At 59.4% G+C, this 20,795-nt stretch overlaps 1 protein-coding gene across 3 annotated transcripts in view; it reads right to left on the reverse strand.

The window, feature by feature from the left end:
- The window catches only part of PIEZO1 (piezo type mechanosensitive ion channel component 1), a 64,719-nt gene that overhangs the window by 6,277 nt on the left and 37,647 nt on the right, over positions 1-20,795 (reverse strand). For 2 of the 3 annotated variants that reach the window (XM_033129523.1, XM_033129521.1), the window contains exons 3-35: positions 20,162-20,284; positions 19,088-19,130; positions 18,834-18,972; positions 15,636-15,804; positions 15,272-15,485; positions 14,994-15,165; positions 14,767-14,880; positions 14,593-14,686; positions 13,777-13,877; positions 12,965-13,225; positions 12,291-12,402; positions 12,032-12,210; positions 11,804-11,952; positions 11,490-11,672; positions 10,968-11,077; positions 10,684-10,838; positions 10,377-10,553; positions 9,658-9,783; positions 9,346-9,546; positions 8,592-8,796; positions 5,176-5,280; positions 4,378-4,531; positions 3,866-4,109; positions 3,690-3,786; positions 3,290-3,467; positions 2,656-2,745; positions 2,479-2,573; positions 2,090-2,161; positions 1,349-1,449; positions 697-790; positions 564-614; positions 290-462; positions 56-162 (exon numbers count right to left, since the gene is read on the reverse strand). In XM_033129523.1, coding sequence (XP_032985414.1) covers positions 56-162; positions 290-462; positions 564-614; positions 697-790; positions 1,349-1,449; positions 2,090-2,161; positions 2,479-2,573; positions 2,656-2,745; positions 3,290-3,467; positions 3,690-3,786; positions 3,866-4,109; positions 4,378-4,531; positions 5,176-5,280; positions 8,592-8,796; positions 9,346-9,546; positions 9,658-9,783; positions 10,377-10,553; positions 10,684-10,838; positions 10,968-11,077; positions 11,490-11,672; positions 11,804-11,952; positions 12,032-12,210; positions 12,291-12,402; positions 12,965-13,225; positions 13,777-13,877; positions 14,593-14,686; positions 14,767-14,880; positions 14,994-15,165; positions 15,272-15,485; positions 15,636-15,804; positions 18,834-18,972; positions 19,088-19,130; positions 20,162-20,284 — 4,588 coding nt within the window. The remainder of the gene's footprint in view (positions 1-55; positions 163-289; positions 463-563; positions 615-696; positions 791-1,348; positions 1,450-2,089; positions 2,162-2,478; positions 2,574-2,655; positions 2,746-3,289; positions 3,468-3,689; positions 3,787-3,865; positions 4,110-4,377; positions 4,532-5,175; positions 5,281-8,591; positions 8,797-9,345; positions 9,547-9,657; positions 9,784-10,376; positions 10,554-10,683; positions 10,839-10,967; positions 11,078-11,489; positions 11,673-11,803; positions 11,953-12,031; positions 12,211-12,290; positions 12,403-12,964; positions 13,226-13,776; positions 13,878-14,592; positions 14,687-14,766; positions 14,881-14,993; positions 15,166-15,271; positions 15,486-15,635; positions 15,805-18,833; positions 18,973-19,087; positions 19,131-20,161; positions 20,285-20,795) is intronic. The other variant, XM_033129522.1, reaches the window with a different exon arrangement.

The following is a 20,795-nucleotide window of genomic DNA, read 5'->3' on the forward strand; positions in this document are numbered from 1 at the left end:
GGGCCAGGGAAGGCAGGTCCTGGCTCCTGCCTGAGCCCCTGTGGCCCACACCTACCTCGACACTGTGCTGGGTGCCTCGCGGGCCTCCGAGGGGCTTGTTGGCATGGCCTCGACTTCACTGGAGTACAGCTGGTCCGTTTCTCCCCGGTGCACCTCTCCATTCTGCAGGGCACAGGAAGGGACTTAGGGCAGTGGAGGTGGTCCCCGCTCTGCTCCGTTCCCCAGTGCAGGAGAGGGGGGCAAGGCATGGTGGCAGACGTGCGATGGGATGGAGGCGTGCGGCACCCACCCTGAGCAGCTTCTGCGTGAGCAGGTAGCGCTTGGCACGTAGCACGTCACTCATGGCGCTGTGGTGTCGGGTGAAGGTGTGCAGCCAGTGTGTCAGCCCGTCCACCAGCGCCTGTCCCAGCACCCACAGGAACTGCACGGTGCTCAGCACCCGCTGCATCATGTGACTGCGGCCTGCGAGTGGGGGGGTGCGGGGGGATCGGGTGGTTGGCAGGAAGGTGCTGGAGGGGCAGCCAGTGGGAGACCCCCAACCTCAGCCCCCGGGCCCCACACACCTGCCACCACGTCCTCTGGGCCCTCGGCTAACTCCACCTCTGGTCCGCCTCCTGGGCATAGGGTGCTGGTCAGCGCCTGGCATCCCTGCAGCCCCTCCTCCCCACACCCGCACACGCACCCGGCCTGACTCACCCACAGGCAGTTGCTGTGCCTGCTCCCGCACCTGTTCCTGCCGCCGCTGCTTCAGCACCGACTGGGCATTGGTCACCCACGCCTGGTATGCCATCTGCAGGCCAGGCCCTCTGGGTTAGCACCCTGCCTCCCCACCAATCAAGTCCCCGTGGACCCACTGCTGAGCTCCAGAGGAGGAAGAGGAGGAGGAGGCGCCGGGACTCAGACAGCCCAGCTGGGGACCTCCAGCTTGAGCCTGAGCAGGAAATGGGCGCCACGGAACTGCTGTGCACAAAGCCCACGCAGTACATTACAGTTCTCGCTCAGCACCCGGGCCCCATGCTAGGACAGCGACCCAACAGTGGGTAAGAGGCTCCTGGCTCAGGAGACAGACGTGTGTCCAGCAAACTTGTTGAGTTCTTCTCGAAGGCCAGGCCCCTAGTGGCCACTGCAGGGCTGGGTGGTCAGAGTTGGGACCTCAGAAGGCAGTGGGCAGAGGGCCACGTAGCTGCCCTGACCTACACCCCGCACAGCCTGCTGTCCCACCTGACTTGCGGACTCGGGAGGTCTGCATGGCTCCCCAGGCCCTGGGGGCGTCATGTCCTCCCTGTGCTGTCTTGGCCCAGGCGCTCAATGGACAGGAAAATGCAGGCAAGGGACACTCCCACTTTACCTGGAAGGCACTCTGTGGCGATGGCCTGGGGTCCTCCGTCTGGGTCTCCTCCTCCTCCTCGCTGTCAGACTCGAACAGGAAATAGTCCCCGGAGTGGATGACTGTAGGTAGGGTGGAGCTGAGAGCTGGCCTCCCCACCACGGGGTTGGGTTCTGCACCTCCCCCCAACCTGCAAGACTCGCTAGTTCATTTCCTGGGTCTGGGTGGGCCCGGTAATAAGCTGTGCTGCCCAGCTTGTTCCCTCAGCATCCCATGACCCCATGGGCCAAGACCCACATGCCACCCTCCCCCCAAGGGACAGCCACAGTGGCTGCAGGCAGGAGCAGCAGGCTAGGGGACAGAAGCATATGCACCAGACACAGGCCAGAGCGGTGGGACGAGACTAGACGGGACGAGAGGAACACACAGTGGTCAGTGCCAGGAAAGGAGAGGCTGTGGGTGGGCAGGGAAGATGCAGATTTCTGAATCCCCGAGTTAGAAAAATGCATAGCCTGTGGTTAGGGGTCCAGCTAAATTGAGACCTAGCCCCTTATCACTGCATGGCTTAGAGCAAGGCCTGTGAGCCTGCATGACAGTGGTTATAGGGAATACAGGAAAAGGGGGCGGGATGAGCATAGGCTGGAGGTCAGCACCCGGCAAGTTCCATCCGCCCCAAAGGTGGACAGCAGCCGAGAGGGGGGAAGGATGCCCGGCACACAGTGGCTTGAGAGTGTGGTTATGGCAGCCAGGTTAGGGTGGTACCTGTGGCGTGGTCCAGCCAGGGCCGCCACCACTGTCTCCGTGGCGGGGAGGAGCCCCCTGGACTGCTGGGCCCTGTGGAGGGGAGTGTGGCAAGCATGAGCCAGCAGGGAGAGGCACAGGAGAATGAGGGCGGCCCCTCAGCAGAGACAGACACTGAGTCCCTGCAGTGACAGAGGGGCCATGTGGTGCTGTGGGGGCAGAGGACAGTCCACAAGTGCAGACGGACAGTCACAGGCCGGCTATGTGGCCTACAGGGACAGAGTGACCACATGGCACAGGACAGATGGGCTGGAAGCCCTGTGGAACGTCACGTGGCACAGACTCGGGCAGGCTCCAGCAGCACAGACACGCCAAGGTTCAGGGGCCCCTGAGGCTCCGCCCACACTCACCTGGCTCTTGGCCGGGTTCTAGGGGCTCCTGGGTTTGGCCAAGGCCCACCCGGCCCTGCCTATGCTTTTCCTGCTTGGCACGGATACGTTCCATCCTGTGGGTGGAAGACAGCCCTGAGTGCCAGGCCGGTCAAGAACCCCCCTACCTCCCACCCACGTCCCCCAGATGACACCTACTGTCTTTTCAGCTGGGCCAGGCTCTTCTCTTCGGCCTTGCGGTGGAAGTCAATGCTTTTGAGGTTGGCAGCATTGTACAGGTCGAAGCCCCTGTGAGGAAGTCAGTGAGGCCTGGGGTTGCTGAGCTCCAGCTGCACAGGCTCCCCCTTCTCTGGGCTTGGCCCACACGCCCAGGCCCTCCCTGTTCACACTGAGGGCTTGCTTCCCTACGATACCCCCCCAGTCATGCGCTGCAGTAAGAGGGACGGGATCCCCTCCTGCCACCTCCAGTCTCCTGGGATAGCAAACATGCAAATGAACCGGCGCCAACGGGAGGGCAGCCTGCCTCCCTGGCCATGGGAGCTGCAGACGCTGGGGATGGGAAGATTCGCTGGCTCATCGGCCAGAGTGCAGAGCAAGGGGGCAGGCCCTCTGGTGGGGTGCACGTCAGGCCAGCATGGGGGCAATAACAGGACTGCAGCGCCAGCCCACACAGAGCCAGGGCCAAGACCGCATGACATGGAGGTTGTGCACTTGGGCCCGAGCAGGTGCTGATGGCCCGAGGTCCTCAGTGCTTCCTCTAGGGGACACGTCACATCAGGGACCAGCGCCCTGCCTTAGATGGGCCTGGGGAGGGCCTGAGGTGGGGGCCCACCTGGAGGCCAGCTGGGCGGTGGCCTCAAGCTCGGCCCTGACGTGCAGGAAGTAGTAGCTGAGGAAGACGCGACGCTGTAGCAGCAGGAACAGGAAACAAACGCTGTCCCAGAGGATGCCAGCCTCCTCCACGGGCAGCAGGCAGTCCTGGTCCTTGCCCTTGCCCAGCATTTCCTTGGCTGTGGGACAGGCACCAGCACGATTCAGGGGTGTGATCAGGAGCACAGGTGGGGAAGGGGTACGGGGCAAGGGTTCGGGACCTGAGTGAGGGGCACAGGGCGAGCATGTTTTTCAGGATCAGTGTTAGAACACAGGTCAGGGCCGTGGGTCAGGGAGAGGGGTCGGGGTCCTGGAAGCAGTGTGTCCCTGGTAGTGCCAGCCGCCTGCCCTCTCCCACTCACGGTCATAGTAGCCTTTGACTGTGCACACGAGGCTGAAGAGCTGGATGACCCAGCAGAAGCTGCTCTGCATTTGCTCCACAAAAACACAGGACAGGAGCTGGGGGGGCGGGAGGAGGGTCAGCTGGCCAGCGGGGTCAGGGGCGGGGTCAGGGCTGGGGCTGGGCAGGCTGGCTCACCGAGAGCATGTTCTTGGAGATGATGACAGTGACGTTGTAAAGGATGAGGCAGTCCCACAGCACGAGGCGGGTACGCGTGTCCTTCTGTAGCAGAGAGGTGCCGAAGAGCAGCAGGTAGAAACAGGCCAGCAGGTAGCCCAGCCCGAAGACACTGATACGCGTGGCCCCAGTGACGAACACCACCACCAGCACCAGCCAGAAGAGGTAGCGGAAGACGGCCACTTTCAGCATGTCGAGGTAGGACCTGCCAGGTGGGGTGTCACTATGGGCCAGTCACCCCGCCTCCCCCCACGGCCTTGGGCCAGAGGACCTCCGGAAGGCTCCTCTGCTGCGAGGTCAGCGTCCACCCCTGGTCCTAGCCATAGCACCCCTGTGGCAGCCCCTGCCCCTGGCTCAGTCCTAGCCAGAGCCCAGGAGTGTGTGTTAGCCCTGCTGACCAGTGGCCTACGCAGCCCTACTGAGTCCCCCAGCCCCCACTGGGCTCTGCCAGCTGGCGACGCCCCAGGACCCACCTGCAGTGGATGAAGTTGGGCACGGGGTTGGGTTCCCTCAGCACTGTCTCCAGGTGGTCGGTGTTGACGCCAGCCATGTGCTGCCATTCCTCCGTCCGTTCAGCCGTGAACACCTGCCACTGCTGGGAGGCGCAGAGCAGCAGGAGGAAGTCACCTGTGGGCACACAGGAGGCCACTGCCACACTGACCCCAGTGCAGAGAGGCCTGGTGCATGACAGGTGCAGGGCACATCCCACCTGGCACTAACCTTGTATCCAGATCAGACAGAAGCATGGTGTGTGTGTGTGTGGGGGACTAGGCCGACACCAGTGTATGCGTGTGGACACCCGCCAGCGGTGCCCATAAATGGGTGTGGGTGTGCACGTGGATGCCTGTCTGTACACATTCTGCACACACCACACACACGTCAGGAAAGGAAGCAACGCTGTGCCTGACTGCATACCATGTAGGCATCGGTCTGTGCACACCTATGTCCGCCCGCACCTCCACACCTACAACTATGCCTGCGTCCATTCCTGCATGCACACCTGCGTACATACTGGTGAGCAAATGTGTGCCTGGTAGCTGGGTATGCACATGGGGGTGTCCTGTAGGACTAGGCACACTCATGGGAAAAAGCCCCCATCCTGCTGGGGAAACACAGGATGGGACCAGCTAGCGAGGCCTGAACCACGCGCCCCTTGCTGGCTGGAGAGGAGGGGCTACACTGCCTGTCCCCATGCAAAATCTCCTTGGCCTCCCAGGAGGCTGGCAGCAGGTGGCGTGTGTGGAAGAGGGGCCCAGCCGGTGGGCACTCACTGATGAGGTTGGTAGAGTTGGGGGTCCTGAAGAAGTCAGGTAGGTACAGCCACTTGATGAGTGCTGAGTTCATGGGGATGGCCTGGCTCCAGCGCCACGGATAGTCTGTAGGTGGAAAGTAAGCATCAGGGCTCCAGACATCCCATCCCTGTCCCCATCTGCTGGCCTGCAGCCTCCAGGACCCATGTCCCTGGGAATCGTTCTTACACCACATGTACATTCAGATAGGCAGCCTCAAAAACACACCCACTGTCACTTGGAGATTCGAGAGCATACAGGTCCAGAGCTTCCAGCACATTCTTACGTGCATGTTTCCCAGGCATAAACTGTGCCCCTGGCCCCAGTGGGAGGAACTCAGTGATGGAGAGTACCAGGAAGGCAGATGGGCAGGGCAGCCTCCCTGACTGGTGGGCCATGGTATGAATGCACCGGGATGAGACGTCATTACACACCTATCAGAATGGCTAAAATGAAAACTAGTGACGACACCAAATGCTGGTAAGGATGTGGAAGAACCGAATCACTGGTGGGGATATAAAATGGGACAGCTGCTCTGTTTATTTATGCCAGAGAAAAGAAAATCATGCCCCTGCAAAAACCTATACACCCATTTTCACATCCCCAAACTGGAAACCAGATGTCGCCTATACGTGAAAGGTCAAACCAACTATAGTACATCCAAACGACAATACTACTCAGCAAGGAAAAAGAACAGTGTCAACATAGATACACCTTAAATGCTACAAAGAAGCCAGACCCAAAGGCAACACGTACAATTCCATTTGTATGACATTCTGGAAAAGACAAAACTCTAGGGAGAGGAAACGTCAGTGGTTCCCCGGGGGTGTGGTGGGTGGGGGCAGGCTGACTGCAGCGGAACCAACCCCAAAGAGCTCCCCGGCCCAACGTTGGGACGGTGTGAACAACAAAGCCAACAGTGAAAGAATAACCTCCGGGATTTGTACAGCTATAAGTAAACAACTAAACAAATAACAGGGAGAAGAAATAGCGCTTCTCCACAGAGCGGGTCAGTTAATAACTATATAAGAAACGGAAATAGAACGTCACTGTTAGAAGCCAAATTAATTCCTGGGGCAGGATCCACCAGCTGATGCTAAAATTAGTGGGTGAAAGCTTAAGGAGAAATAAGACATTTGCATAGTTTTAGGTATCTCCCTCCAACTAAATATGCATTAATCACAAGGAGGAAAATACTAGCTTCACAGTAGAGAAAACCTGAAGACAGCACTGTAACCAAGAGATGAAGGGAACTGTTAACTGCGATGAGACACATTGGCCCCATATGATGCACTGAGGTACACATTTCACAACCATAATATTCCTGCCAAAAGTGTGTTACCTGGTCTAATGAAAAAACACCAAACAATCCCAGATTGAGGGACATTCTACAAAATACCGTGTTTCCCCGAAAATAAGACCGAGCTGGACCATCAGCTCTAATGAGTCTTTTGGAGCAAAAATTAATATAAGACCTGGTATTATATTATTATTTTATATTATGTTATATTATATTATTATAGACCCGGTCTTATAGGAAAATAAGACTGGGTTTTATATTATATTATGGTAAAATAAAACCGAGTCTTATATTAATTTTTGCTCCAAAAGACACATTAGTACTGATGGCCTGGCTAGGTCTTATTTTCGGGGACACACGGTAACAGCCCAGTGTTCCTCAAAAATTTTAAGGTCATGAAAGATGAAGGAAGGCAGAGGAGCCAGCATGAGGAACTGCACTGTGGGATCCGCGTGGGGTCCTATGACAGAAAGTGGGTGGCAGTGGCCAAGCAGGGCGGCCGCATGCCGTCTGTGGTTCCATTAGTAGTTGGTGGCATGGTATCCGTGTTCATCTCAGTTTTGGTCACTGTGCCGGGTTATGTCAGAGGCTAACAGCAGGGACACTGGGTGAAGGGCATTTGAGAACTCTGCTTCTCAACTCCTGTAAGTCTACATAAAAAGTTGGAAAACAAAACCAAACGAAGGAACGAAGTGCTGACACACATCGACACAGGAGAGCCTCGAATGTGTTCTGCTGCAAAAAGCCAGACTCCAAGGTGACATGCTCTGAGTCCACTTTTAAGGCGTTCTGGAAAAGGCAGTTAGAAGGGGTCGCACCAGTGGTTGCGGGCAGGGTGTGGGGGCTGGAACACTTCTGTGACTGGCTGGTAGTGGTCCTATGCGTGCCCGTGTCAAAACTCACAGAACTGGATGCTAAAAAGGATGGGGGCGGTGGTTTGCTGGGTGTGAACAGAGCCCCAGTGAACCTGACTTTCAAAGGCAGTGGTGGGGCACATCGAAAGCACCGGCTTGAAGGACCTGCATGGGATGCCTCTGAGACGCTCCGAGCGTAAAGGGGATGACAGCAGTGGGTTATACGTAACACATTTTAAAAAGAACTATGGATCTGCCGACAAGAAGAAACAGAAATGGGAAGGGTGAGAAATCAAAGCTCTGTCCACGGAAAAGCCAACTAATTAATGTACCAGCAATAACAGAAATGAAAACGTCCATTTTACAAAGTCCCACCATGGCAGATTTAGGAGTCAATGGATGAGGACACCACCCATGTCAATGGCGAAAGGTAGAGTGGCTGCCCCTCCACAGGGTGCGCTGGGGATCCCCGAATAGGACAGACAACAGACTGGACTCCCCATCCTGGGCCACCAAGCCCAGCACCACTCAGTGCCGTCTACACATATGGGAGCAACCCGGCAAATACACACTAGGAGCTTTCTGCAAACCCACTGCCCTGACTAGGAAAACTTCAGAAGAGTCAGAGGTTGAGACAGTCCAGACCAAAGGAGACAAGAGAAGAGGACGGCCAAATGCAAAGGTCAGATCCTGCATTAAAGCAAGCAGCCACCAAGGACAGGGCCGTGAGGATGGGACACTGAGTCCGGACACACATCAGACCAGCATATTGCCCAGGGATGGACAGCTGTGCGTGGTCATGTCCTGGGGTACAGAGGGTGCCGACTCTCAGGCGGTATTGGGCGTGGAACTCCTCCAGTGTACAACTCTTCCTTGCACTATTCTCCCAAATGCTCTGATTGTTTGAAAGTTTTCAAAATAGAATGTTGGGCAAAACTAAGGTGGCAAAGGATGCCGGGAGTCCAGCCAGGGGCCAACAGCCCCCCACCAAAAAATGGCACAGCTGTACCCGGCCGGGTCCATGGAAGCAACACCAGGGGCCCCTGGGTGGAGATGGGGGCTGAGCAGGGATGGACTCGAGGAGGCCAGGCTGTGCAATGGGGAGGGAGGCTGAGGCCAACTCCAGGAGCTGGAGGAGCCCAGGGCAGGTGGGAAACACCCCTGTGCGCTCTTATGTGGCCACAGCCACGCACACCGTCTCACTCAGTGCTCACGCCCCTGCCCACAGCCCGCGCCCCGCTCACCGATGCACAGGGCTGGGGGGATGCCCAGGCATAGCAGGTACTGATAAAGCAGGAAGAGCGTCAGGAAGAGGCAGTACTTGGGCCAGAGATGGGCGATGGTCCTGCGGTGCCGGCGGGTGAGGATGGCCACCAGCCAGCAGCCATGCAGGATGACCATGAAGTTCATTCGCTGCCCAATCACATTCACGGCCATCAGGAAGCAGATCTGGGGGCAGCAGAAGGGGAAGGAGGAAATGAGACTGGGAGACGGAGGGAGCTGGTGGGAGGGCCCTTCTTGGTCCTGCCTGCAGGCAGCGTCAGGCCCCGCAGGCTGGCTCAGAGGGCCACAGGCAGCACAGGGTGGTGGGGCAGGCTGGGGGCTGAGCATCCTCTGCCTGGAGGCAGTAGGGTGTTGTGCACAGAGTGGGGGCCTGCAGTGCAAGCTCGTGGCAGCTCACACCGCCCTCCTGGAGGGATGGAGAGGCTGGACATGTCTCCACCTGGCAGGGGGGAAATCGAGGCTAGGGGTGCTCTGTGGCAGACTGGAGACTCTGACTCAGTCTCCAGCCTGAGTCCTGCCCCCCTGCCCTCATTCTACAGGCCAACTTTGCCTGGGAGAACCCAGCACTCTTGGTAATCTGCCCCCGTGTCCCCAGGTGGCCCCTGTGGGTCTGCACATTGCAGAGGCTCGGCCAAGGCCCCACAGAGGGCGGAACGGACACCCCGGGGCTGAGCCCTGCCTGGGGAGTGGGTGAGGATTGATGCCCAGCCTCACCTCCAGCCCAAATTTGTAGAAGAAGAAGTTGACGAAGTACTTGATGCAGCTGAGCAGGTCCTGGTCCAGCTGCTGGCGGGTGCCATCGATGCAGACGGCCTGGGCGGGCAGTGGGGCCAGCTGGTGCTGCCGGCGGTGGTGTTCTTGGCGCCGGTACACAATGGCCTCGAACACCAGCAGCAGCAGGATTTGCAGGTGGTTCTGGGGAGGTGGACAGTTAGGCCCCTCCAGCTCCTGCCCCCTCCCTGGGCTCCCCCCCAGGCTCCTAAGGCCCAAGCCCCCTTGTTCCCGCCCCCTTACCCTTGCCCTCACCTGGATGTAGCCTAGGTTTGGGAAGCCCTTCCGCACGCCAAACCAGTTGGCTGGGTCGATAGGCCCTCGGTACAGCAAAGACTGGTTGATCTCCGTCTTCTGTAGGTTGGTGCTATTGGGGAGGGGCTGGGGAACGGAGCGACATCAGGACCTGCTCCGTGGCTGGTAACTGGACACTGACCCCAGAGACCACTGGCCCTGCCTTGGGCCCCTGCTCCAACCACAGCTCTGGAACATGTCTGGGCCAGACCACAGCTGCCCCCAGCCAGGGATATGGGGGTGCTGTCAGACTCCAAACCACCTTCATAAAGAAGGGGACCGGGTGACTGGGGATGGGGAAGCTTCAGGCTGGGGCCGAGGGGCAGTAAAGAGAAAGCTCTGCGTAGAGGCTACTCTGAACGGCCTCTCCCCTCCCAGGCCTGGCTGAGGCTCCCCCACTTCACTCCAGAAGACATCTGGCCTTGGTGCCCCTTCACGCCATGACCTGTATCTCATTAGGGAGTCAGCGAATCAGGATCCTTCTCTAACCCAGACACTTTGGCATGGGGAGTGGGTCCTCCATAGACCAGATGGAAGGACACCTCCTCCAGGAAGCCTCTGGCCCTGAGGACGTCCCTCTGCATCCGTCCCTCACCACCCTGAGTTGAAGAAGGAGCCCCTTGGCGCCCGAGGTGCAGGAGACTTGCGAGGCTCAGGGACGCGGTGCCCGGCGGCTGTACCTCAGTGCAGTTGCTGGAGTACTCGCTGGGGCTGACGATCTTAAGCTGGTAGAGCATCTTGCACACGATGATGATGCAGGTCCATACGGTGGACAGGCAGGAGGCCATGGGCCGGAAACGAGGGTAAGGCAGGGCGAAGGCCCAGAGCACGACCAGCAGGAGGTTCATCACAGACACCTGGTGGCAGGTGGGACAAACAGGGCTGAGCCAGGCAGGTGGGGCAGCTCACTCCCCTGTGGGCTCTGAGATGCAGGGATGTGCCCTGAGTGACCACTGCAGATAAGGAAGGTGTGCACCCCACTCTCACCTCGTTTAGGGCCACCCAGACGGTGTACAGGGCTACCAGCTTGAAGATGTGTAGTTCCAGCAGACGCTGCACAAACACCTGCACGCGGGTGAGGACGTTCGAGAAACTGGCAGACAGGTCCAGCAGTCGTTCGGCCACCAGGCCCCACTTGTTGGCTGTGACCGTGGGGGGACAGGCAGTGAGAAGGGGACGGGGACTCTGGGCCTCACAGGGGGTCCAGTGGCCCGGCTCCCCAGCACACCCCACTCACTTCTTGGGGGTTGCTCTCCACCCCTCTGACTTACCTTCCGGGGCCTGTGTGGCCTGGTGGCGGCCAGCGGTGTTCGGCCCCTCGTCCCTGGGGGCCTCCTCCTGCTGCTGCTGTAATAGTGGGGTCTCGCTCATTGCATCCTGCCTAGGACAGGACCCCAAAGTGTCACTTCCTATCTGTGCTCCTGCCCTCCTGGGGCTGACACAAGACCCTGCCTGCCCCTCCCCTGGCCTCTGCTTGGTGACCGTGTTGTGTGTGCTGCAGCTGCTAGGTCAGAGCATGTGGCCCAGAGGACATTCCACCCGAGGCCCGCACCCCGGTCAGAAAAAACGTCCAGCACCTGAGGCATCTGAAGGTGGTGGCTGACGCCTTCAAGCTGTCCTGGGTCCTCCCGTCTGAATCCCACCAGCCTCTTTTCCCCTCCCAAACGAGGCCTTTCTCTGTTCAAGGGGGGTTAACACTCTGTAGACCCCTAAACCCCCATCCCCAGCCCCTGTGAGTTGAGACCCCCAGTTCCTGCTCCTCAGAGGCAGTGGCAGCCAAGGTGGGTCCGCACCTGTGAGTGCAGCGCAGGCGGCTGGCGCCAGGCAGGGGGATGTGCTCCAGGTCGGTGAGCTGCATGAAGGGCCGGTGGAAGTAGTGCAGCTGCAGGATGCAGGCGAGCAGGAAGAAGCCAGGGATGAGGATGCTGGAGAAGAGCTCGGACACGCTGAACTGCTCCAGGCCCAGGTCTCCGAGCCTGGGGAGGGGTGGCCATCAGCACTGCCCGGCCCCTGGGGTCCACGATGCAGAGCCTCGAGCCCAAGGAGGTGACTGGCCCATGCCAGGACCCCGCCTGCCCACTTGCCCGCCAGCCCGTTCTCCACTCACTGCTCGTCAGTGAAGCCAGTCAGGTTGCGCCAGTACATGGGGAAGTCCTGGAACTGGAAGGTGTAGACGGCGATGAGCACCAGCATGGTGTAGGCCACCACCAGCCACCAGAACACCTTGAGCAGTTTCCTCCACAGGCTGTAGTAGACCTGCAAGGACAGGTGTGTGAGGGCCCCCCGTGGTGAGGCCCGGCCGCAGGAGGGCCCCAGCCTGTCCGCCCCTAGGGACCTGGAAGAGGGTGAGGCACAGCAAGAAGAGGAACATGTAGACGATCTTGTAGACAACCAGGCGGCCGGCAAAGCTGACCACGATGAACATGCCGGCGCACACGTAGATCCAGTACTTGGCGTGGAGGCCCGTGATCAGCTCCTCCAGGCTCCGGAGCAGCGTCCGCGTCCTCGTGGGCTCTGCGGGCCAAGCCAGGGGACGGGGGTGTGACTTCAGGACCAGGCAGGAGGGGACTGACCCAACGGCCCCGTCCGCTCACCTGTGTCTGCCACGGTGACCTCCATCAGTGCAGACGGCACCTTCTTCTTCCTCAGTAGCTTCTCTTTGACAAATTGGCGCAGCAGGAGCCAGAAGGTCAGGGTGTACAGCAACTGGGGTGGGGTGGGGCGGCATCACTGAGGGCCGGGAAGCCTGGCACCCTCCCAAAGCCAGGGTCCCGCCCAAGAAAATGTGGGTGGGGGAGAGACCCTCAGCAGGGAGGTGGCCAGCCAGGGCCCTGCAGTCACAAGCTCACCCTGTCACATACACACATGCACACAAGTGCACGCATGTGCACAGATAGGCTCATATATCTGTACACGTTCACAGCCACACAGGCTCACATGTTTGTACACACATCTGCATATACATGCACGCACGTGGGTTCACACTTCTCGCCTGGTGACACCCAGGGACAGCATGCAACACTAAGGGAACCTGTGTCAGGGAGATGGAAACAGTGCCCGCTATGACACAAGATCATCACTCACTCACTCAAGCAAGTACTCTAGGCTGGCCGGTGGGGACCCCGTGGGGACCACTACACACGGGCCTGCCCCTCCAGAGCTCCTACTCCACTGGGTGATAAACAGAATGTCACTGTCACGGGTCCTCATGCAGAAACCCAAGGCACCGGCACACACTTACAGGCACCTTGGGGTGGGGGGCACTCACCATGGCACCCAGGTCCAGGCACGGGTAGCGGGTGTGCTCCAGCCCCAGCTGGCGCAGGCTGACAGGACCCAGGGTGGTGGGCAGCTCAGAATGCAGGTCCATGGCCCACACATAGCGCAGGCCGCACAGGGCCAGCCCGTAGAGCAGGATGAAGGGCGAACACAGCATGGCCAGCTGGTGGCGGCTGCGCACAGTCCAGATGAGGCAGGCCCAGAGCAGCAGCACAAAAGTCAGCCAGCTGTGGTAGGTGATGCTCCACACCTGGATGGCAGGGGCTGGTGGGCAGGCTGCACAGCCTAACCAGCCCGGCCCTGACCGGCTCCCCCAGAAGGCTGACAGGGCGGGGCCCCCAGGGGGATGTTCCAACAGGAAGGCAAACACGCCCATCAGCCTGGAGCACAGCGGCACAGGACACGCCCCCCACGCCACAAGTATGCACACACGCTCACGTACACATACACACATTCTACATGCACACAAATGCATACACATACACACTCACATGCACACATGTTCACATACAATTCTCACACATACACACTCGTTCACATGCATTCACACACACGTATATACATGTTCACACGGCCATGTGTGTGCATGTTCACATTCATGTGTACACACACACACTCACATACTCACACACGTTCACACACACAGCTGTGGGCTGGCCAGGGTGGCTCCTGGCTCAGCAGCTCCATCCATTTCTGGTGAGGAGGCACCAGGCTATAAACCATGGGCCTCCACCCGCCTCCCAGTGCGTGTGAGGGATCCTGTGGGAAGGGTGCGGTGCGCCCAGGCCTGCTGCTCCTTACCATCATGGCGATGAGGGCACACACATAGCTCTGGTCCATGATGAGGTGGCCCAGGCCATGCAGTGGAGACGTCTCTCTTGGCCTAGCCAACCTGGGGTGCACTACAGGGGGAGACAGGGGTCACCTGGGAAGCTCCGACATCAATACGCCAGAGCCCCTCACCCACACCTGATTTTGACCTAAAATGGGGCAGCAGCCCAACAGGAGGAGGTTGCTGCTCGAAAGACAGCACTTGGTGGTCTCTGGGGGCAGAAAAGGCAGGCCCCTGACTGACTCTGCTCCCAACTGCCATGCGACCCTGGGCAGTCCTCACCCCTCTCCAGGCCTTGGTCTCCAAGGCTCTGAAGAGACAGAATGGACAAGATGGCCCTGACCGCCTCCCAGCTCTGTGGGCATGCAAGGGCCTAGGGCATCAGCTCCCGAGGCCAGCGATTCAGCTTCTGCTTTGTGCAGGGGCAATTCACAAACTAGAAATCAAGGCTCAAGGCAAAGGAAAACATCACACATAGGGATGCGAAGCTGCTGTGTAAAGCTCCCAGGCCAGCATCGCTGGGATGACCCACAGCCACCCTGGGCCTCGGGGCCAGCCCAAGGCAAGCAGTCAAGTCGTCTGGGAACTGGGAGGCGGGCAGGGAGAAGATGAGAAATTTGGGGTCCCCCTCACCCCCACAGTGTCTCAGGGTCTATTAGCAACATGGCCCCAGGTGGGCACAGCTGGAGAGGTCAACACGGCGAGATCACTCAATGGCCACCAGGGGACAGCACCAGTGTGCTGAAGGAGGTGTCCCTGAGCTGCCTTGGGCATGTCCTACTCACCAGGGCGCTGCTGGACGGGGCTGTGGCTGCTCAGGTCATGCACGATGCAGTTGTCAGCTTCAGGGTCAAGCCCAAGGGGCATGGGTGTCATGGGCTGAGAGGCGAGTTAAGACCCAGTGAGCCAGGCCCGCAGGCTGGGGATCTAGGCCCCACCACTCAGCCTGGACTTCTCACCTGGGCAGCGCCCTCCTCCTTGGTGGCTGCAGCCTTGGCTTGGTCCTGGGGCCACTGGTCCACTTCCATCAGTTCCACCTCCCTCTCCTGGTCACCCCCCGCCGCCTCCTTTATCTGCAGAGACCAAAGCAGAGCTCAGCTCCCCACCCCATCCACGGGCCATGGCCTGAGGGGTGCTGGGGTGGGAATGTGAGGACAGAGGAGGGGAGCTGGCCGTGGGCACCCACCTGGTCGGGCGGGTGGTGTGTGCGGAGCTTCAGGAGAGAGGTCACGGTGTAGTACAGGAGCAGCAGGATGCCAGGCCCCACGTACACAGGCCAGTCGTGGCTGGTGTTAAGGACCAGTGCATTGGAACTGGAGCAGTTGGTGCGGGTCACGAAATCCTTAAGACCAAAAACCCTGCACAGAGAAGGCATGGCACTGACCTCTGGCCAGGGCTGGGGGGCAGTTGGGCAGGTCCCGGATGAGGGGATAGAGCGGGACCTGTGTGGTGGAGAGGCCTCACCTGGCCCAGATGCTGGCAGGTGGGAGCACGTCCTGGGCGAAGGGCATCTGGTAGCAGTAGAGACAGATGAGATGGCCAGCGCCAAAGCATCCCACCATGACACACAGTACGCTGAAACCCACGGGGCTGATGGGAAAGTGGCAGGCCCACCAGGTGCAGATGGCCAGGAAGACCAGGAAGTAGACGCTGGAGAAGGCTGAGGGGTGAGCGATGCCTGCAGGACCGGACAGAGGCACGCAGGGTTATGCCTGGCCGGGGCTGTGTGACTTCCATCTCATGGGTCAGCAGGGAGTTTGGCAGATGCCAAAAGCCCTCCCAGTGTGACGGTCAACGCCAGGATCCCCGCTCTTGACCCAGTGGGTACCTGCCAGCGCGAGCAGCACTATGGCCAGGGTCCGCCCGGCGGCCACTAGCAGCCAGTGAGCTGTGATCCGGAACCGGGTGGCCAGCCGCGCCCTCCGCTTGGGGGCCAGCGCAGGGGCTCCCTGCAGCCCCACTGGGGAGCCAGTGTCCACTTCCCTGTCATCATCGTCCTGCCAAGGTCACAGGGAGGGATGGAGGTCAGGGGCACAGTACTCAAGCCACAAGGGAGGGAGAGGTACCGCTCCTCCAAGGGCTAACAGGCTGCCAGCCCACGTGTGGCCCTGGACCACCCTCTGTGACCAAGGTCGGCCCACCATCTTCCCACTGCCTCTCTCAAGTTCACAGTCCTGCAGGCCTTCCTGGAGGCAGACCACTCTGGCCCCAAAACATACTCCTGCCAATCCGTGGCACAATGACTGACCTTGAACTATTCTGGGACCCCTCAAGGGCCTCTTCTTTATCTCCTCATCTAGACCTGGGGCCCCCCTGAGAACAGGCAGGTCCCACAGTTTCCTGCATATTCTTGAAGCCCCTGGTCCTGCTTAGTTTGGCTCCTAACAGGGCCTAAGTAAGGATTTTTAGGAAAAAGGGAAGCAGTACACGCACATGTGTGCACTTCACAGTTTACAAAGCACCTTTAGACCGCTACACTTGGTGCCTCAGGCTGAAGCAGCAGTTTCCTTATAAGTAAAAAAGCAGAAGCTTGGAAGGGACTCCAGATTACATGGCTGTTTGCACCCTGTTCCCTCTCTGCTGCCCATGGGGCCTCTGGAAAGTGAGGGGCAGGCCCTGAGGAGCACAGCCAGGTGCCCCCTGCCAGCTCTCTGGAAGCCAAACCTCAGGAGCGATGGAGGTGGCAGGCTACCTGGGAGGAAATAGGATGGCCCTTCCAGCCCTCCCCTGCTTCCCCAACCCTACCTTAAGATTTCCCAGAATGGAGCTGTTTCCTGGACATCAAGGAGAGCCAGGGTGAGGCAGAAAGAACACGAACTCTGCGCCAGATGCCCGGGCCCTTCCCTGGGTCCCCATCTGTAAAATGGGAGCCCTGCCTGTGCCTTTCCCAGAGGCTGAGGCAGCACTAGGTTTCTGTGGTAAGAGCACAGCTCTGAAGCTAGGTGACCTGGTCACAACCCAGCTCCAGGCTCCCGTCTGTGCAGCCTTGGGAAAGTCACGTAACCTCTCTGATTCTGTTTCCCATCTGTCACATGCAGGTAAGGACTGGACAGGAGAGATGAACCAGACAGGTCCTGCCCTCCTAGAGCCTGTGGGGGTTGGGGAGGCCCCAGGGAGGTACAGTTGAGCTGTAGGGGAGGAGCAGGCCAAGGGAATGGGGCTACAGGATATCCAGAACCCAGGATATCACAGCAGGGCCCGGGCCCCTGAGGTCAGATTGTGTAACCAGGGTTCTCCCTTTAGACCCCGGAATGCAAGGAGTGCCCTAGCCAGCCCAGATGGGGGAGACGTCTGCTGGAAGGCACGGCAGCCAGGCCTGAGCTCACCCCCGCCCACAGCCTGGCCCAGGCCCTGGGAAAGCTTCTGAGAAGGCCTGTGAAAAATGAGCATTTCTGGGAGTGAGAAAAACAGGCAGCTGCTGGGAGGAATGACAGGTGCTTGGGGGCCACCCGTGGCATCCAGCCCAACCAGGCCTGGCTCCAGCCCTGACTCGACTGGTCCCATAGAACAACAAGGGGAACGGGGCAGAGGTGTCCACTCGTCTCCTGACCTCCCACCGCAGCCCAGCTCACCCCCTCAGAGCGTGCATGTACACGGGTATGACAATCAGGACATGTGCAACTACTCAATTATGTGTACCACGTGTGCATGTGGCCCTGCCAGGTGGTGTTATGCACTGTTTGAGCTGCTCCTAGCTCTGGGCTTTAAAACTGGGCACCTGTGAAGAGCGACCCCACTGCCTTGTTCCGAGGTCTGTCCGGCGACACCGGTCGCCCCTGAGTTGGCAGGATGACGCAAACTTTATGCCACTGAGGATTCTCGGGTGAAGGTGACCTGTCCCAGTCGCCCAGCAGACCAGAGTCCTGCCCCAATGGGCAGCGCGGAGTGGAGGGCTGACCCCTCCTGCCCACCCACAGATTTCGGGAATAGTCCAACCGCTTCCCGGCAGAGCTGTTCCAGGAAGCCCTGGCTCTGCTAATGAGGAAACCAGAGGCAGACCTGGCCCATGCACCCGCTGGTGCCCAAGCACCCCTGGGGGAAAGAAGGGGAACCTGAGGGCAGGCACGAGGGCAGTCCCAGCCCTGGCTCAACTTCCCACAAAGACCTGGAAAAGCTACTTGACCACCAGGACCCTATTTCCCCTCTGAAATGGGGATGCCAGCCTTGCCCTGTGGAATGGGCAGCAACGGTGGGGGAGCAGGTTGGCTCAGCTGCAGGCTGAGTTGTCCTGACCTGCTGTGGGAAACTGCCTGCCCTCTCTGGGTTCCTCTGTAGGTCAAGGCCCTTATGCCTTGCAAGCCTCAGATATTGGACAAAGGGACACTGGGGCTAGGGGCGTGAGAGGAGCCTGTGGGCCCCAGGTGGCTCTTGTATTGGGACCTTTGGATGGGCCCAGCCCTGGAGACCAGGCCCTACTGGATGGAGCGCCCAGGTGGGCTTGCGACTGCAGCCTTTGTGTGTGACAGAGGAGTGCCGACTCTTCGACTGAGGACATCGAAAGTTCGACGCTCACGCCTTGCCCCAGAAAAGACTCAGGACCCTCCAAGGACAGTGTCTCTGATTTAGTCTCTTGCTGCCTGTGAGCCTCCATAGCCCACGCCTTGCTACAGTCCACTGATGCCACTGCAGACGTCCTTCTGTCCCTAGGTCTCCTGACGTCCGGCACAGGCCATCTTCCAGCACTGCTGACTCCCTACTGTCCTGTGACCACAAAGAATCTCCTCCAGGATGATCTCTAAGGGCACAGATGCTGTCTGGGGTCCCTGCAGGTATTCCCCCCGAGGGAACCCTGACAGAACCAGGTCTTAAAGGGATATGCTCTGCATTGCTAGTGTGTCCCCCTCCCATGGGACGTGCACCTTCTCTCCACTCTCGTGTCTTTTCATAATTCGCACATATTGACTCTTACCACTAAAAACCCCACATTTGTTAAAAAAGAAAAGAAAGTAAAATAGTCCTCAAGTATCCAGGATGCAGCTCTAGGACGCCCCTCCTCCACACACACGCCCTGCCCACCACAGCTCACCGGCTCTCGGGTGCAGTGGCTCTGCCGGGTTTCCCGTGTGAGGCGCCCACAGAGGCCAAGGCACACGGCAGAGACCACCAGGATGCCCAGATCGGGGGCCACCAGCCGCACGGCATTGGGGATGTCCTTCAGGTCCAGCCTGTGATGGGCAGGAGAGCCCACTGGTTGACCCAGGAAGGCAGGTGCCAGCGGAGGTGGGGCATGGAGTAGGGGGACCCCACTCTTGGGCTCAGGAAATCCCCTGGGGGTCTTACCTCGTGACTCCCACAAGTCGGGAGAGGTTCTCCCAGTGGCTGCCTGTGGAGAAAGGCACAGGGGAACTGGGTCAAGCGAGTGGGTCACAAACAACCCCCTCCTGTCACCAACAGGTCCTTGGAACCCCCGAGTCATGGAACCCCTGGTCTCCAGGGCACCTGTTGCCAGTCTCTCAGATGCCCAAAAACACTGCCTTCACTGGTAGGGAAACTGAGGCCCAGCCAGGAAAGCCAGGCAGATCGAAGGCCCATCAGTTTTGCCTGGCAAAACGGGATTCACAGCCCAGCTGGGCGGTATGCAGCCTTTGCAGGGTCCAAGTGGCTCAGAGACTGAGCCAGGCTCTCACACCCGTCAGCCAGGACCAGCTGCTCCTTGAGGGTCAGAGTGGGGAAGCCTGGTCTCAGAGCTGCCAGGACCAGTACATCAGCGAGGCACCTGACTTCCATCTAGTTTCTAAACTACAGGAGGGACATGTTCATCATGGAATGAAACGGAAAGTCAGGTGGGGCACCCTTCCTGCCCACATGGCTGAGTATGTGCCAGGTGGGAGCCTGGAGAACCTAGAGGTGGGAGACCCCGGCCAGGCGGGAGGATTGGGAGCGTAGGGCTCCCTCGTCTTGATGTCAATGGAGCTGGAGGGCTGGGTGCCAGCTGGAGATACCGGCCATGGGGTGAAAGGATGAGTGCAGTTGGGCTGAGTCTCTAAGCCCCAGCATGCACTGGAGGATGATGCTGACAGAGAGAGAGGGGCCTAAGAACAGGGCTGTCCCAAGAGCCAGACTCCAGCAGCATCACACTGGTGCTCAGCCCAGCCCGACAGTTGGCCATTACTGGGGCACTTAACTGGAACCATCTCTGCTGGACATAAATCGAAGGCCCTCAGGGGCAGCCCACATTAGGCAAAGCCTGGGTGAGGCAGAGCAGCCAACTTCCCTAAGGAGAACCGAGGTTCCTGCAGGGCTGTGGTGGCTCCCTCTCTCCAGTTTCCCCTCCAGCGAGCTCAAGAAGGCCAACAGCTCTCCCCCAGGCCTGCTGCCCCTCGTCACACCCTTCCCCACCCCTCGGTGACTCACAGTTCGAGCCCAGAAGTTGGTCCAGGCCAGGCACGGTGTGTAGGCATATCTGGAAGGTGAGGTGAGCTGCCAGGAAGAGGAGGCTGAAGCACAACAGGGCTCGGAGGAGGCGGCCAGTGTGACCTGTAGGCAGAGCAGGAGGGGTGAGGCCGGCACACAGCCCTGGCTATCAGCCCTGGACACACACTGAGCATGTACATGGGATCCCGGGGGGCCACCAGCAGCTGATCTCATGCAGTGCTCGGTACCATCCCACTGACCAACCACGCACAAGAGCCCCACGAGTGGGTACTACATGACCCCTGATTTATAGACACAGAGAGCTGAAGTAACTTGTCCATAGACACAAAGCAGGTGACTCAGCAGAGCACAGCACACCAGCTCGCATGCGCTCCGGGGGTATGGGGCAGTGGGGGGCAGGAGCCAGCACTGGAAAGGCCCCCAGGTTTGAGGCGACACCTTCAGGTTTATTCACACGTCCAGCAAACACATGTCGCTCTGCGTGGCCCTGGCCACAGAGCACTGCTTCACCCGTGTGGACTGAAAACATGCATTGGGATTGGTGGGTGGAGGGGGGCAGGGCGGGGATCCTGGCTCTTTAAGAAAAGTGGGGCAAGCCTCACCCTCCTGGGGG

Source organism: Rhinolophus ferrumequinum, chromosome 15, assembly GCF_004115265.2.
Source record: "Rhinolophus ferrumequinum isolate MPI-CBG mRhiFer1 chromosome 15, mRhiFer1_v1.p, whole genome shotgun sequence".
In the NCBI taxonomy this organism is placed as follows: domain Eukaryota; kingdom Metazoa; phylum Chordata; class Mammalia; order Chiroptera; family Rhinolophidae; genus Rhinolophus; species Rhinolophus ferrumequinum.